The 15,917-nt window shown below is 54.3% G+C and overlaps 1 protein-coding gene across 1 annotated transcript in view; it reads left to right on the top strand.

The window, feature by feature from the left end:
• The first annotated feature begins 2,168 nt into the window (after positions 1-2,168).
• The window catches only part of AP3D1 (adaptor related protein complex 3 subunit delta 1), a 37,233-nt gene continuing 23,484 nt past the window's right edge, over positions 2,169-15,917 (top strand). The window contains exons 1-4 of the mRNA XM_079114912.1: positions 2,169-2,499; positions 12,547-12,642; positions 13,372-13,452; positions 14,910-14,990. Coding sequence (XP_078971038.1) covers positions 2,404-2,499; positions 12,547-12,642; positions 13,372-13,452; positions 14,910-14,990 — 354 coding nt within the window. The 5' untranslated portion in view covers positions 2,169-2,403. The remainder of the gene's footprint in view (positions 2,500-12,546; positions 12,643-13,371; positions 13,453-14,909; positions 14,991-15,917) is intronic.

Raw genomic sequence — 15,917 nt, 5'->3', positions numbered from 1 at the left:
TCCCAGGCTCACTCTTTTTTTTTTTTTTTTTGCGGTGCTGGGGATCAAACCCAGGGCTTTGTGCTTGACAAGGCAAGCACTCTACCGACTGAGCTATCTCCCCAGACCCCAGGCTCACTCTTGGCTCTCCCTCTCCACGTCTGAGGAATGGACTCAAGTCTGTATGACGCTCATCACCTCTTGGCCTTCTCTCTCCTGCTGAGAATATGCTTCACCCTTTGGCTCTTACACCTGTATCATGGAGCGCAGTGTGAGGGGAAAATACTGGGAATAATTTACACTGATAAGCAACTAAGAAAAGGATAGTATTGTCATTAAAAACAGAAAATCAGAGCCAAATGCAACGGCACATGCCTATGTGCCCAGCAACTTGGGAGGCTGTGGCAGGAGGATCCCAAGTTGGAGGCTGTGATGGGCTGACAGATCTGGCTCCATGAGAATGTTATAGCCAGACTCTAAGGGAAATAACTAAACAGACCATTTTGCTCTGAGACTCCATGTTATGTAGGAAATAAGCTTCTCCCATGGGAACACCCCGTCTCTGTGCCCATCATCAGTTACTTAGTGTGACATGTTTAACAATACAGAATGATAATTCCTATATAAAGAAACATTGCTCTCTTTTGATTCCTATTGCTCCTAAACAATGTACCATGTGAACAGTGATTGCGTGGATGTTAGTAACCATTCTTTAGTTTGTACCTAAACTAAAGTTTGTACCTAAACTATGGTGGCATGCGCCACCATACTGGTTTTCTTTGTTTTGTTTTCTTTTTGGGGGGGGAGTGGGGAAGGGTACTGAGAATTGAACCCTGGGGCATTTAACCACTGAGCCACATTTCAAGCTCTTTTTATGTTTTATTTTGAGGTAGGGTCTCACTAAGTTGTTTAGGGCCTTGCTATTGCTGAGGTTGGCCTCCAAATCATGATACTCCTGCCTCAACCTCTCCAGTTGCTGGGATTACAGGTGTGTGCCACCATGCCTGGCTGGCTTAAGTGTTTTTTAAAGAGAAAGAGTCTTGTTATGTTGTCCAGTCTGGCCTCAATCTCTTGGGTTTAAGCCATCTTCCTGCCTCAGCCTCTGGAGCAGCTGGGACTACAGGCATACTCCACTATGCCCAACTTGTCTTTATATTCAAAGTGGTGGGGCCGGGGGTATAGCTCAGTTGGTAGAGTGCTTGCTTTTCATGCACAAGGTCTGGGTTCAATCCCCAGTACCACCAAAAAAAAAAAAAAAAAAAAAAAAAAAAAAAAAAAGACATGTACCAAAGTGGCTAGCATGTAGTTGAAACAGACTTTTAAAAATCCATTCTGATAGTTTTCGATTTTTTAGTGTAGCTGTGATTGAACCCAGTGTCCCGCACACTAAGCAGGTGCTCTGCCTTTCAGCAGCAGTCCAACCATGAAGTTTTTGTTTTGCTCTGCTCTTCGACTTCACTGTATTTTCCATATGTCAGTTATATTTGGGTTGCATCTGAATTATCCGAGTTTGTGGCTTGCTCCTCTCCTTTCCTAATGGGGTATTCCCTCAGGGCGCCACTCCGTGTATCTCATTTCCTGTTGCGTCCAGTGCCCCCTCCTATGCCGGGCACACTATGGGCCTTCGATGGATGTGTACTGAAGGAGTTACTTGCGTTGTTGCTGCAGCTCTGGCCTCAGTTTCTTCCTGTGAGCACGTTAGTCCCAGTCCTGTCCTTACTACAGGATTTTGTGAGGCTACAGGGGACACAGGATTGGTTCACCGCATGGAATTTGGAGGTTCTTAGGCAGCGTCAACTTTTAGATTCGGAAAAGGCGGTGCTTAAGTTCTTCTCCAGGAACTACACGGGTGAACTCCACGTGGGCTCCCGGCCCACTCAGGCCCCGCCCACTTCAGACCACGCCCATAGCTGTCACTTAGTCGAGGGGCGGGACTGGGCGGGCCCTCCTTCAGGGGCGTGGTTAGACACAGAACGGAGAAGTGAGTGGAATTACGTAGGACATCCACCAATGAGAGGGCAGAGCCTGAGACTGAAGGGGCGGGACGAAGCGGCCGAAAAGCGCGGTGTTCGTATGGTGATTGGGCGGACTGTGGTCGTCAGGGAAACGGAGGCGAAGAGGTGTGGCCTCAGGGAGGCGGGGCTTCCTCAGACTGCCCGGTTGGGACCCGGCGGCCGCCGTCAGCTGACCTGCCGCCATCTTGTCCGCCATTTGCCAGCGGCTGGGTTTCGGAGCGCGGGCCTTCGGCCAGGGTGTCGCCGCCGCCGTCCCTGTCCCCGGACCCCGCCGCCACCCTGGCCTGGGCGCCTGCTCCGCCGCGGCGGCCGGCAGCGCAGTGCTCCGCGGGCGGCAGGCGCGGTTCCCGGGCCCCCGCACGGCGCCGGGCCGCGGACCTTCGGGGGCCAGAGCCCGCGGGCCGCCGCGATGGCCCTCAAGATGGTCAAGGGCAGCATCGACCGCATGTTCGACAAGAACCTGCAGGACCTGGTCCGCGGCATCCGCAACCACAAGGAGGACGAGGTGAGCCGGCGCGGAGCGGGGCTGCCCGGCCTGGTCACCGCCCGGCTCTGCCCGCCCTGCCCGCCGGGCCTGCTCACCCTCCAGCCGGTCCCCGAGGCCGCGCTCCGGGCTCCGGCCCCGCCTGCCTAGGGGCAGCGACCCTGCACGTCCTCTCCCCCGTCCAGCCTCAGTGTACCCCTAAGCAGCGGTCTCGCGAGCAGCTGACCCTGCCGCGGTGGCCTCCCTCCCGGAGCCTCGGTTCACTCACTCGGAGGGATTCTGGTCTGCCCCTCCCGAGTGATTGCCCTAAGAGACCTAGTGGGTGCCTGAGCAGTGGCCCTCACACCTGAGGTTTCCTGTCACAGGTGGAAGTTTTGGGTTCCTGGTCTCTGGACCAGGAACCAGGAACCCGATTCTCATGGCGACCCTCCTTGGGAGCCGGAGGCAGGAGATCCGGGGTGCCCCTGGAGAAACTCCTGTTTGGGGAACTGTGTCCGGGGTGCTCCCTGGGGCCAGGCTGGGAACCTGCCAGGTGTCAGGGCCTTGCCTTTGGGCCCAAGCTCCTAGGGCTGTCCCTGGTGCCGCCTCAGCTCCAGTAAGGAAATCCTGGAGTGGGGAAGCCAGCTTCAAACAGGAACCAAAAACCAGGGAGTGGCAATGGCTCCCAGAAGTGAAATTTTAACTGTGGGCATCATTTCCTTCCCTCCCCTCCCTTACCCCAACCTGTGACCTAGATTAAGGAAGAACAGGAACATTTAGTGGCCACCAAGGGACTGGCTTCGTTGAGGATGCCCAGACACTCCGCTTAGGCCCTGCAAGCCCCTGTGCCAGATATGAACTGGTCCTGCTTGCCGTGGCCCACACCAGAAGGAGCAGGAAGTTAGGAACTTGCTCCAGACACCCTCAGTCCAGTTCCTGGCTGGGGAACCTGAGGTCTTGCCACATTGCTGCCCTGTTCCAGAAGCTTGTGACCTCCTGGGGAAGGAGGTTGGTTCCTTCCTTCATCTGCACCCTGTCCCTCCTCTGTGGCTGCTCTTTGCTGTGCATCCTCCAGCACTCTGGCTGCTTGGTTACTGTGTTACTAACTTGTGTACCATCCTCAGTTTCTGCTTGAGTGGAAGGAGTAGCTGATTGGCTTACAGCTTATGTACTGAGTGTGGCTGTCCAAATTCAAAGTGTGTTTGCACCCTCTGGTGGCTTTTTCTGCCCTGGTAGGCTCTCCTGGCTCCCATTCCTCCATCCTGTTCTGTGGGTGTTCCTGGACAGCCTGTTTGGCAGCCCTGAGGATGGACCACACACTGATTAGGGGAGTGGTGCTCTGCCGCTGAACGACACCCCAGCCCTGTTTGTTTCTTTTAGACAGGGCCTCTCTAAGTTGACCAGGCTGGTCTCAGACTTGCCATCCTTTTGCCTCAGCCTCATGTGTAGTTGAGATGACAGGTGTGTGCCACTGTTTGGATGTTGTTTTATTACATTTTTTGAAATGGAGTATTGCTGTGTTGTCCAGGCTGGCCTTTTTGATTTGCTTGTTTGTTTTTTGGTACTGGAGATTGAACCCAGGAGTGCTTTATCACTAAGGTACATCCTCAGCCCTTTTTATTTTTTATTTTAAGATAGGGTCTTGGTAAGTAGCCGAGGGCCTTACTAAATTGCTAAGGCTGGCCTAAGACTTGGTGACCCTCCTGCCCCAGCTTCCCCAGTTTAAGGATTACAGTTTGACACAGGGCTCAGGCTGGTCTTAGACTTGCACTCCTTTTGGCTCAGCCTCTGGAGTAACTAGGATTACAGGTGTGGACCACTGCACCAGGAGGGGGCCTATTGTTGAGGGAGGTGTGCTTTCCTTCCCAGGTAGCCTTCATCCACCCCATGTTGTGGGTCAGTCCCACGGTCTTACACGTGCAAAGCACACGCTCTACCACTGAGCTGTACCCTCAGTGTGGAGCCTTGTTTCTTCATTTGGAATTGGCAGGAACTGATAGTGCCTTTTCCACAGGCAGGTCCTCATCAAATGGGACATTGATAGAGGAAGTGCTTTTATCTATCTGTTTATTTGGGATTGAACACAGGGGCACTCAACCACTGAGCCACATCCCCAGCCCTTTTTTTTTTTTAATATTTTTTAATTGTAGATGGACACAATACCTTTATTTTATTTATTTACTTTTTTATGTGGTGCTGGGGATCAAACCCAGGGCAAGCACTCAACCACTGAGCTACAACCCCAGTCCTCTTGGCCCTTTTTATATTTTATTTAGAGACAGGATCTCATTGAGTTGCTCAGGGCCTTGCTAAGTTGCTGAGGCTGGTTTAGAACTTGAGATCCTCTGCCTGAGGTGCTGGGGTTACAGGAGTGTGCCACCCTGCCTGGCTGGAGGTGCTTTTAAAGGTGCAGGGCCCGGCTGGGTGGGACCTTCTCAGAGTCTCAGGTTTCTGTGTGCCCTCCACCCCCGCTGACTGATGGACACGTTGTTCTCTCCAGGCAGGACCCATGGAGCCTGGGCTCCTGGTTCCTCAGAAGACCATCCTCCTGGTCTCGAGGGCATTCCTCCAGTGCTGACAGGTGCCCTGGGCAGCTGCAGTGACTGTTTCCCCTTTAAAAATGGCTTCTTCGTAGACTGTGCTTCCTAGTTCTTTCCTGTCATCACTGCCCCTGAGCGAAGACTTCCGACCTTGTGCTTTCCCATAACTGTAGTTTTCTCCAAAGTTTCCTTTTGATGGTAGGTTTTACCTAAGACTGATATGCAGCATGTCTTCCAAGTATCCTCAGCCCTCAGGCAGCCCTGTGCTTTGGCAGAGTTGGGGCGCTGGGGGCAAGTTTGCCTCTCCCTCAGGGCCAGCCTTCTGCTCCCCTGCAGCTTCCGTGGTGTGTATGCAGACCTGTCTCCAGGGCAGTCTCCCTCTGGTGGGCCATTTAGTGTGTTCTGGCAGTGCCGTTTGCTCTGGGTGCAGTCTGTAGGCTGGTGGGCCAGGGTGGTCAGCGGGGTGTGTGCCTTGGTGTAGTGCTTGTTGCTCCATTGCCTTGTGCCTGGCTCCTGCAGGCTTCCAGTGTCTTCCTAACTGGTGTTGTCTCTGCTCTTGCACCTCTGGGTGCACCCCAGGTGCATCTCCTAGGCCTCCGCCCCGGTGGGAGCGTGGTTGAGTCTAGATTGTCTGCGCCTGATGTGCCAGAGTCCATGCTGCCCACGGCTGCTCCAGCCAGCAGCTGAGTACAGAGCAAGCCCAGGGCAGGCCTTGGGGAACACAGGTCACCTTAGCCTTGCTGGACTTCCCGGTGACCACAGGGGCAGCCCTGTAGGATTCTTTTGTCCAGTCTCTCATGGGAGTTGTCCCAACAAAATTCAGGCATATGCAGCCCCGTCTTGGGGTCAGCTGTTGCTGGATTGAGCTTTGTTTGGCACATCCACCAGCCCTACTCCCCAGTGGGCTACCAGTGACTGTCACCAGGGTTGGGGATACCCATCTGCTTCCACAGGTGTAGCCCAGTGTTGCCTGGACCTGCGTGTCTGCCAGGCCGCTTCCTTTGCTCTCTGCCCCTCACTCTCCTGTGCTTCCTCCCATCAGCCCTCTCAGCCCTCTTGGTGTCTGCTTTGTCCAGCTTCTTGCTCACACTGAGGCTGGAACCTCCCTGAGTTTGTGGGTACTTTCCCCACCCTGCTCCTGGGGCAGGTGCTGCCCGTTGTTCAGGCCCTGGGCTGGGCCCGGCCCTGCTCGCCCACTGGGCCCTTCCATGGTGCCCGTGCCCTCCAGGCAGGGCTGCCTGTTTAGCATGGAGGCAGGGCCACCTCCCTGTCTCCTGGCTTTTGTGCTGCAGCCTTGGAAGACATACCCCCACAGTATTGGTCTCCCTCTGCCCTGGGTCACTTGGGTGACCTGACTGTGGTCAGTTGAATACTAGTCCCCAGAGGTAGCCTCATGCTAATCCTGAGACCTGCGGGTACATTGCCTTTGGATACAAAAGGACTGCAGATAGGATCAGTGAAGGACCCTGAGCTGGGGTCACCCTGGTCATCAGGGCCCAGTGTCACCCCAGGGTTCTCATGAAGAGGCAGGAGGGCTAGAGGCAGAGAGCCTGGAAGACACAGCGCTGCTGGCTGTGGAGCTGGGGAAGGGTGTGCAGGCTCTCCCTGGGGCTTCTGCAGGCCCAGCCCTGCCACATCTGGATCTAGCCCAGCAAACTCCTCGATGGCCCTGTGGCCTGTGCACGGTGAGAGGGTGGGTCTACTTTTTTAGCGATCGTGTTTGAAGTGACTTGTCACAAATGCCAGCCTTTGGCCTGTTTCCCTCTAGATGCCACGCGCCCCAGCAGTGCCCTGTTCATCTCTCCAGAGCCCTAGGTACTGCCCCTGCCAGCCCCTCTTACCCTGTGCTTTCTGTGTGCCCTGCCCTGCTGGAACTTAGGGTCTTCCTGAGTTTCTCTATGGTGTCCTCTCTGGGCCACACTGGGGCTTCTCTAGCCAGATGCTCCTGGGGACCCAGGACTTTCTTCCCCGAGACCCAGAAGTGCAAGCTAGGACCTGGGTTGCTCACCTGGCTCTCCTCGTCCGGTCTTCTCTGCAGCTCGTCCTGAGTCAACCCTGAAGCATGTTAGAGCAGCTCCTTTCCACAGTAACCCTCTGGAAGGAGTGTTTCACCCTGACTCCCTGAGGTGCACACAGCGTGGAAGACGTCCTGCACCCCCGGGAGGCCAACTGTGGGGATGCAGGAGTTCCCAGGCCAGAAGCCAAGGGAACGGGAGTTTATCTGCTGGTGCTGGCCCCAGCTGGCCATGGCTGCTCTAGGGACCGGGTGTCCCCATTGCCTGCAAATAGTGCTGCCCTATAGAAGTAGTGCTAGCCACGTGAACAGTTTTGAGTTTTCTAGTAGCCACGTTTTTAAAAAAAGAAATGGGCTGGGTGCAGCTCAGTGGTGGGTGCTTGCCTGGTGCTTAGGCCTGGGTCGAACCGGGGCATGGCAGGAAGACAGACAAAAGCAGCAGGCGTGGTTAATGCAAGAATGCATTCGACCTGACCAGCATGCCCTGCATCACCCCTGATGTCTTCCAGAAGCTGGCTATGTTTGGTGCTGAGGCCGAGGGACCTGCAGGTCCGATCCCCACCTGTCAGGTCTACCCCCCACATTGCAGCTCTCTGAGCTGCATGTGGCCAGGGCTGCCGTGGGGAGCTGCAGCCGACACTCAGCACGTCCCTTCTCCCGTGGTCCTCTGGTGAGGTGTCCCCTTTCTCCTCTGGTTAGTGGTATCCTATCCCTGCATGTGCTTCCCCTCCCCCCTCTGACCTCACCTTAGGTGAGCTGCCTCACCTCAGCTCCTGTTCAGAGCTGGGTGCTCTGGACCTGTCTACCTAGCTGTCACCTGCATCCCCTGGAAGCCTGGGGCACCCCACTCTTGGAGTGCCTGGTCGCCTTTCCTATCCCTCTGCCCTCCTGTTTCCTGGCCCTTTGAAAGACGAGCAGAGCCCCACCCTGCTTCCTTGGCTCTCTTGCTGAGCCTGCAGCATCTTTTCTGTTTATGCTGTGTCCATTTGGGGCACTTGGTCAGGGCTGGCCTTTCTCTGCCCTCTACTTACCCTCAAAACCCTGCTTGGGTCCCAGTTGCCCGCAGCTGAACTCTCCAGCTCCTCTGTGCCCGCTCTGGCCTGGTCACTGGGCACCTCTTTCACCAGGAGTAGGAACTGCTGGCTGGGCTGAGCCCTCTGGTTCACTGATGGCACTTGCCTAGTACGTGAGGCTTAGAAATGGGGAAAATTCAGCGCGCGTGTATGTAGAATATTTTGAGGGTGGCGTGAACTGGGACTAGTGGGAGGGGAAGCTGATGCTCTTAGGCCTCCAGCTGGAGAATGTCCTTCCTGTGGCCCAGTCCCAAGCTCCCAGGGGATGTAGCTGTGGATACTCGTGAGGGTACCACTGTGGGGACCTGACCAGAAGCCCTCTGCTGGTCTGACTTGGGCAAGTACTGGGTATATGCTGACTGCTGGTGTTTTGTTTTTTTTTTTTTTTTTTTAGTTACCAATGAACATTTATTTATTTACTTATTTATATGTGGTGCTTAGAATTGAACCCAGTACCTCATGTGCTAGGCAAGTGCTCCACCACTGAGCGACAACTCTGGCCCTGGCTGCTATTTTTAAGATTCATTTTCACATCTGAGAAGAATAAAAATGCCATGTTTGAGCTGAGTTTCTTTTTTTGGACTGGTACTGGGGTGCGCTACCACTTGAGCTGTACCCCCTGCCATTTTATTTTCCTTGTTTTGAGATGGGGCCTCAGTAAGTTGCTGAGGCTGGCCTAGAACTCGTGATCCTTCTGCCTCAGCCTCCTGGGTTGCTGGAATGGCAGGCATGTGCCACCACGCCGGCTGAGCGTTCTCCCTTTTCTGTAAGGAACATCAGTCACTGCACTAAGTCAGGGTCTCCTCTCATGACTGTGGCTCATTCTCCACGGTGGGCGTCCTGGGCACTGCACGGTGCTAAGCAGCCCCCCCTGCCCATAGGCCCAGAGCAGCCCCACCATGGCAACCACCTCTGTCCACAGACGTGGCCAGTGTTCCCTGGGGATGGAGTGCCCCAAGGAGAACCTGCTCTGGAGCTCTGTGACCAGATTGTTCCTGTGGGTGAGAGTTGAGGAAGGCAATGGAGGGTCAGGGAGACCAAGGTGACCTCTCAGTCGCCTGTGGTGCAGCTGCTCCGTACTGAGCTGTCATTGAGGCCTCCTCATTGCTCCTCTTGGTCGCCAGCTAAGCCCGGACCAGGGCTGAAGACCCCAGTGCTTGGCCTAGGCCTGCAGTGGACCCAGGCAGGACAGTACCTTCCCAGCCTCAAGGAATAACCACCCAGGTGGCACCTTCCCGTCTCGTCATCTTGTCCCCAGAGCTGCTTACATGAGCCACACATGCTGAGAGGTGGTGTCCAGCAGCAGTCTGTTTACTTGTTTACTTATTTACTAATTTATTTTTTAGGGAAAGAAAGAGAAAGAGGGACAGAGACAGATCAATATGATCCTGAAGCCCCTCTGCCAACATTTGGGAAAATACAGATTCTTTGTCTTTATCCCAGAAATCTGCCTGGATTTAATTCATCTAGGGAGAACCAAGAACCTGAAGTTTGTTTTTTTGGTAGCAGGGATTGATATTTTACCATTGAGCTACTTCTCTAGCCCTTTTTAATTTTTTATTTTGAGATAGGATCTTGCTGAGTTGCTTGTGGGCTTCACTAAATTTCTGAGCTGGCTTTGAAATTGCAATCCTCCTGCCTCAGCCTCTGGAGACCCTGGGATGACAGGTATGCACCACCTGTGAGCAGCAAGAATCTAAGTTGTTAAGAAAAACTCCCCAGGGAATTTAGCCATGCAGCTAGGTTTGAAGCAGCCTGTTTTCCCACGACCTTGAGGAGTTCCTGTGGAAAGGAGTGTGCGTCCTGTACTCCAAGTCAAGTCACCGCAGCTAACCAGAGGAACCACGGCAGAGCAGTGCTCATTGGCGCGTGGAGAAGTGGGCGTGGCATGGAGTGAGGCTGCATCTTTAATTGCTTTCTGTGTCAATATGTAGCCATTTATACTTACACCTCAAAATATTTCTAACTTACGGGGTCTACTCCTACTGGGGATTGAACCCGGGGTGTGTGACAGTGAGCTACATCCTCAGACCTTTATTTGTTGCGTCAGAGCCTCGCTAAGTTGCTGAAGCCAGCATCGAGCTTGAGACCCTCCCTCAGCCTCCCAGGCCACTGGGATCATAGGTGTGCACTCCGCACCTGGCTAGTTTGCATTGTTAACACGGGCTCATCCCTCGGTATCCTTGGCTTGATTTCAGGACTCCCAGGATGCCAAAAACCCAAGGATGCTCAGATCCTTCTATATGCTGTACACAGTGGCACAGGCCACTTGTAAGGCTGAGGCAGGAGGATCACAAGTTCGAGGTTGGCCTCAGCTACATAGGCCCTGTTTCAAAATTAAAAGAAAAACAAACCCGGGGTGTGGCCCAGTCGAAGTGCCCTTGGTTCGGCTCCCCATGCCCCTCTGCCACAGTCCAGACTCAACTCCATGTGACTGATTCCAGCCTTTGAGCTCTGTAGTGGGCATTTTGTGTTTGTGGTGCTGGGTGGCACCCAGTGCCTCACCTTCCAGCTTCACGCCCTGCCGCTGAGCTGCACCCTTGCCCATCCAGTGCTTTTTATTTCGGAATCTTGCAGTTCTGGGATCTTTTTGACGACTTCCTATTGCTCCCTTCTCTGCTGAGTTCCCTGGCTTTCCCCGAGCCCAGCGAGCTGCGCTCTGCTTCTCATGAGCTGGCTGCTGAACTGACCCCTGCTTGCCCCAGCACCTGTCCTGCAGCCAACTACTGCTCCTTGGCTGCCTTTTTCCATGAGGGCAGGTGACTTTTCTGTTCCTGTTGTGAGTGGTCCTGAGTTTTCTGGGTGTTGTGAAAACACCCCCAGGGTTACTGGGGGTGGACTTTGTTAGGCCCTCCTGCAGGGTGAGGGAGCGAGTGACTGAGAACCTTAGTGAGCAGGCATTTGCTGGAACCCCCGTCTGCAGTGCTCAGGTGGACCCTCGGGCCGGAGTTGCTGGACAGAGGGTCACTACTGCTGTCTGCACCAGCTGCACCTTTTTTTCTTTTTGGTACCGGGGATTGAACCCAGGGGTGCTTAAGCACTGAGCCACATCCCCAGCCCTAGTTTTTCTTTTTTATGTTTTATTTTGAGACAGTGCCTTGTTAAGTTGCTTTAGGCTCTTGCTAAATTTCTGAGGCTGGCCTTGAACTGCGCTCCTCCTGTCCCAGCCTCTCCAGCACCTGGGTTGTGGGTATGCGCCATTGCTCCTGCAGCTCCACTCGATGTTCCCTCCAGCCAGTTTTGAGGCTCCCGTGCTTCTGGCTCCCACATTTGTCTTGGTTCCATCCAAGTCATTAACTGTTCTGGTCCTTTGAGATGCAACAAAGGAGTATCCACACACCAAGCACGGAGCCCAGGAGCCCGTGGGACCTGGTCGTGTGAAGCATGTTGAAGTGTGTATAGAGTGACACTCGTCCCGTCGTCCTAAGTCTGGATGATAAAATATTCAGAACAACCCTCCGCAGAGATGGCCCTGAACAACAGCGGCCCTTTTCCCCATCTGCCTGTGCAAGGGTCTTGGGTGGGGTCAGGGCGGTGTCCTGTGGTGGCAGGACAAGCTGCTGGGGCTGCTGAGGCTTCCTCCACAGAACAGCCCCTGGAGGGGCTGAGGTCAGCTGCATAGGGACTTGAACTAGAGCCCTTGTCCTGTCCACATGGGCCTGGCCCCAGCGGCAGCAGTAGGACTTGGGGTGGTGTGGTGGTGGAGTGGTGAGCCCTGCCATCTGGGGTGGCAGGACAGGGTTCCAATGGTTACAGCTTTTGATCTCGTCACTAAACAGAACCGAGCAGGGCGTGGGGTCCTTGTGCTCTGTGGAGCTTGCCTGGGAGGCCAAACGTGGCGCCCTGCACATCCATCATCAGACTGACCCAGGACCTGTGGTACCTCTGCTCTCCTCCTGGGGACCTTCAGGTTCTTGGGACTGACATGGTGACATCCACGCTCATCTCTCGTGGTGCGCCACACCCAGGGGAGCACACCTGTCTGGCAGGCTGGCCCTAGCACCTCCGTGCTGCTGGGGCTAAGCACTCTAGAGTGTGGGGATGTGCAGAGCTGGCAGAGAGGGCTGAAAGCCGGAGGCACGGGACACGTTACCACTGGGTGACACAATAGTCTGCGTCATCACAGCCAGACGCAGAAGGCCACGATGCCCCACCGCCCACTGGGGAGTGGACACATCCAGCATATCCATATGTGTGGGAATGTCACATGACTACCAGAGCATTCCATCACCCCATCACCAAGCATAAAAGAAACCCCATCCTTGTGAGCAGTTACCTCCCTCCCCTCCCCAGCCCTGTGGTGTCCATGTCTTGTCCCTGAACTTGCCTGTTCTGGGTATTTCCTATCAATGGAGTCAACATGCTGTAGCCTTTTTGTGTCTGGCTTCTTCCCAGAGTGGTTATCGTTGACTGTTTCAGGTAGACAATTGTAACTTAGGCTGTTTCTCTTTTTCCATTTTAGGCAAAATACATCTCTCAGTGCATTGATGAAATCAAGCAAGAGCTGAAGCAGGACAACATCGCGGTGAAGGCCAACGCGGTCTGCAAGCTGACATATGTAAGTGTCTGCCTGAGTGCTGTAGGCCTGGGGCCCCGTCCTTGCTGCAGCCTCCACCCTGCCAGCTTTCCTGTCTCTTCCACACCTGTCCACCTTCATCTTCCCATGCGCACGTGAGCGTGTGCGTGTGTCCATCCATCTGCCTATCACACATTCACTGCCACACGGTTCTGACTCCAGGTCAGGCTGTGATGCGCACACAGCTGGCGTGGGCTGGGCAGGCTGGGCAGGCTGGGCGCGGGCGTCGTGCTGGTCTAGAAGGAGCCCCCTGCCCTCTAGGGTGGTCAAGGCTCAGTGGGTGGAACCCAGGCTCTGAGCCGGCCAGGCTCCTTTTCTGGCTGCAGTTGCTGCTCGCTGTGTGGGCTAGGGACAGGTGCCCATCCTCCTGCCCCATTCCTCCTCTTAGATGGGGAGGGGCTTGTCACAGCAGTCCCCAGTCAGGGCACTTGGTGGGCCCCTGTTGTTGCCGGGAGCCAATGCACCTTGGGTTGGAGTTTCCAACAGCTGAAGTAAACACCGTGTTTCAGCTGCGGACGTTTTTGGCCTTGCGGAGTTGCCGTTGACCTGTCCCTGTGGATTCTAAGTGTCAGGAAGGTGCAGCAGCCCTAGGGTGTGTGCTGGGTGAAGCGGGCAGTTGAGCTGCCTGGGGCTCGTGTTCCCCTTAAGGCTACTCTCTTGGTCTCCTCTTTGGCTTGTGAGTAAAAAATGCCCGTGCCTCCTTCTTAACAGTTGCAAATGTTAGGGTACGACATCAGCTGGGCTGCCTTCAACATCATTGAAGTGATGAGCGCCTCCAAGTTCACGTTCAAGGTGAGTCGGGTGGGCATCTCCCCACTCCAACATCCTCCAGTGCCCCTTCTGTGCCAGGGGCCTGACTACGCGGGGATGGCGTGTGGTCTCATTACCCACCGTGGCCCAGACGTGGGGCTGGCACAGGCAGGTGGTGCAGTGTCCCCCATCCCGAACCCTGGCCTCATGCTGTGCCCCAGGTGGTGAGCTGGGTCCTGGAGGGTTTCCTTGTTTTAAGAAAATCATCAGGGATGAGACGCAGCTCAGGGTGGAGCCCTTGCTTAGCATGAGTGAGGCCCTGGGTCCATCCCAGTGTGCAAAACAACAAACCCACTTTCTACAGCTGGGTATTTATTAATCCATCTTGTCTCTTTGTCCAGATATGGAACACCTATAAAAACTTAAATGGAGTAGTACATTTACCATTTGGAAATAATACTTTGAAATAATACTCGAGTGTTTTTTATGTTTGCAGAGTTGAAAACTTGGGACTTAATGGATTGAAGGAAACATTACAAAAAAGAAAAAAAAAAAAAAATGACCAAAATAACAAAACTACTAATGACCTGTCTCAGTTCCACAGGCTTTCTCCATGTAGACGCCACCCTATGAGTTCTCGCATTAATACCGTCTATGTAAAGTCTTTTAATTTTAACAAAATGTTGGTTTTGTAGGACTGAACTGAGTATGTAGTTTAGACTATAGCTAAATTTATAATCCTTAGAAAAAAATCAATAATCTCCTTGCCTAGAAATCATGTCCATCATTCTGTTCCTGTGCCTCTTAGATATTTTCTCTTTCTTTTTTTTTTTTTTTTTTCCTGATACTGGGAATTGAACACATGGGTGCTCTACCACTGAGCTACATCCCCAGCCCCTTTTAAAAATTTTATTTTGAGGACAGGGTCTCACTAAGTTCCCAGGCTGGTCTTGAACTTCTGATCCTTTACCTCGGCCCTCCAAGTTGCTGGGATCACAGGTGTGTGCCACCACACCAGGGCCAATTTATTGATTGATATTTCTTGTGGTCCTGGGGATGGAACACGGGACTTCACACAGGCTGAGCCAGCGCCCTCACTGAGCCACAAATTTCCCTCACCACTGGTAACTGTTGATGGAAGAATGAAATACCATGTTTGTCAAAACTGGCGTGGTTGCCCATACACGTGTATTGAAAGCATTCTGTGCATTCGTGAGTGTGACCCTGGCCATCCTCTGCAGCCTGGTCTGAGCAGTCTGCTGGGTCATCACCAAACCCACACCCAGTACTCCGTGCCTTGTCCCCTAGAGGGGTTTTGGACTCAGCAAGTCCGTGGAGCTCAGAGTGTTGGCAGGGTGTGGGCAGCCCATAGGGAACACTGTTTTAAGACCAGGTGCTCCCTCCGTCTGGGAGTCTCCTGGAGCTGTGTGGAGGCCTGGCCTGGTCTAGTGTGCCTGCCATGGCCCCCAGCATCCAGAGGCTCCTGCTTGCCTCCACAGCGAATCGGCTACCTTGCTGCTTCCCAGTGTTTTCATGAAGGCACAGACGTCATCATGCTGACAACAAACCAGATACGCAAGGTAGGTACCTACCCCAGCCACACTGGCCCTCCCATCTCCTGTGTGACTCTGAGCCCGTGGTGTTTCTAGCAAGCAGGCATGGCCTCTGAAGCCCTGGCGTTTGTGGAGCAGCATGGAACACCCCTTGTCATTTCTTCTGCTTAGCCCTAGGGGTGAGCTCTGGTGGCTTCTGGGGTCCACTTGGAGGCTGGCCTCGTGGCACCTCCCCATTCTGCTTCCCCTCCCATGGCCCCTGCCTGTGGGTACCGTCTCTCATGTTTGGTTTTTTTTTTTTTTGATGGTGCTGGGGATGAACCTCTAGCACTGAGCTACACCCCTAGCCCTTTTATTTTCTACTTGGAGGCAGGATCAAGGGTCTCGCTAAGTTGCTGAGGCTGGCCTTGATCTTGCAGTTGTCCAATTACCTTGTCCCAGACTCCTGAGTTGGTGGGCTGACAGGTGTGTCCACCATGCCAGGCTCCCCTTGATTCTCTGAGGTTTTGTGAGGTGTGTATAGAGTTCTTACCTTTTTGGGGTAGTCTTGAGACCGCAGAAGAGACACTCCTCCCTGCCCTGGTGCAGGTGTGAGCGCCTTGGCGGCCCACCCTCTTCGTGGGCTCTGGCCACAGACCCATGCTCACCGATGACTAGGACAATGCCTGGACCCTGCAGGTGTTGTCACCCCTGCAGGTGCCCTGGTCCGTAGGGCAAGTGTGGGGTGCTCAGGGTGCTGGGGAGGCCAGCTCTCACCATGGATAATGGCGAGGCGACTTGGTGTGACCTGTGGAGCCTGAGGGTCAGGTGCCCACATGGGGGCCTGGGCAAGTGGGGTTTTCTGCAAGAAAGAGGGTTGGGTTGCCATAAGGGAAGGGGTAGGATGCAGAGAGAGGGTGGTGGGCTCTGTCCACTTGAGCATTCCCCTGCCTCCCTCCATGTGGAGGCTGTGGG

This window comes from Sciurus vulgaris (genome assembly GCF_902686455.1).
Source record: "Sciurus vulgaris genome assembly, chromosome: 16".
In the NCBI taxonomy this organism is placed as follows: domain Eukaryota; kingdom Metazoa; phylum Chordata; class Mammalia; order Rodentia; family Sciuridae; genus Sciurus; species Sciurus vulgaris.
This window is presented reverse-complemented; position numbering and strand designations above follow the sequence as displayed.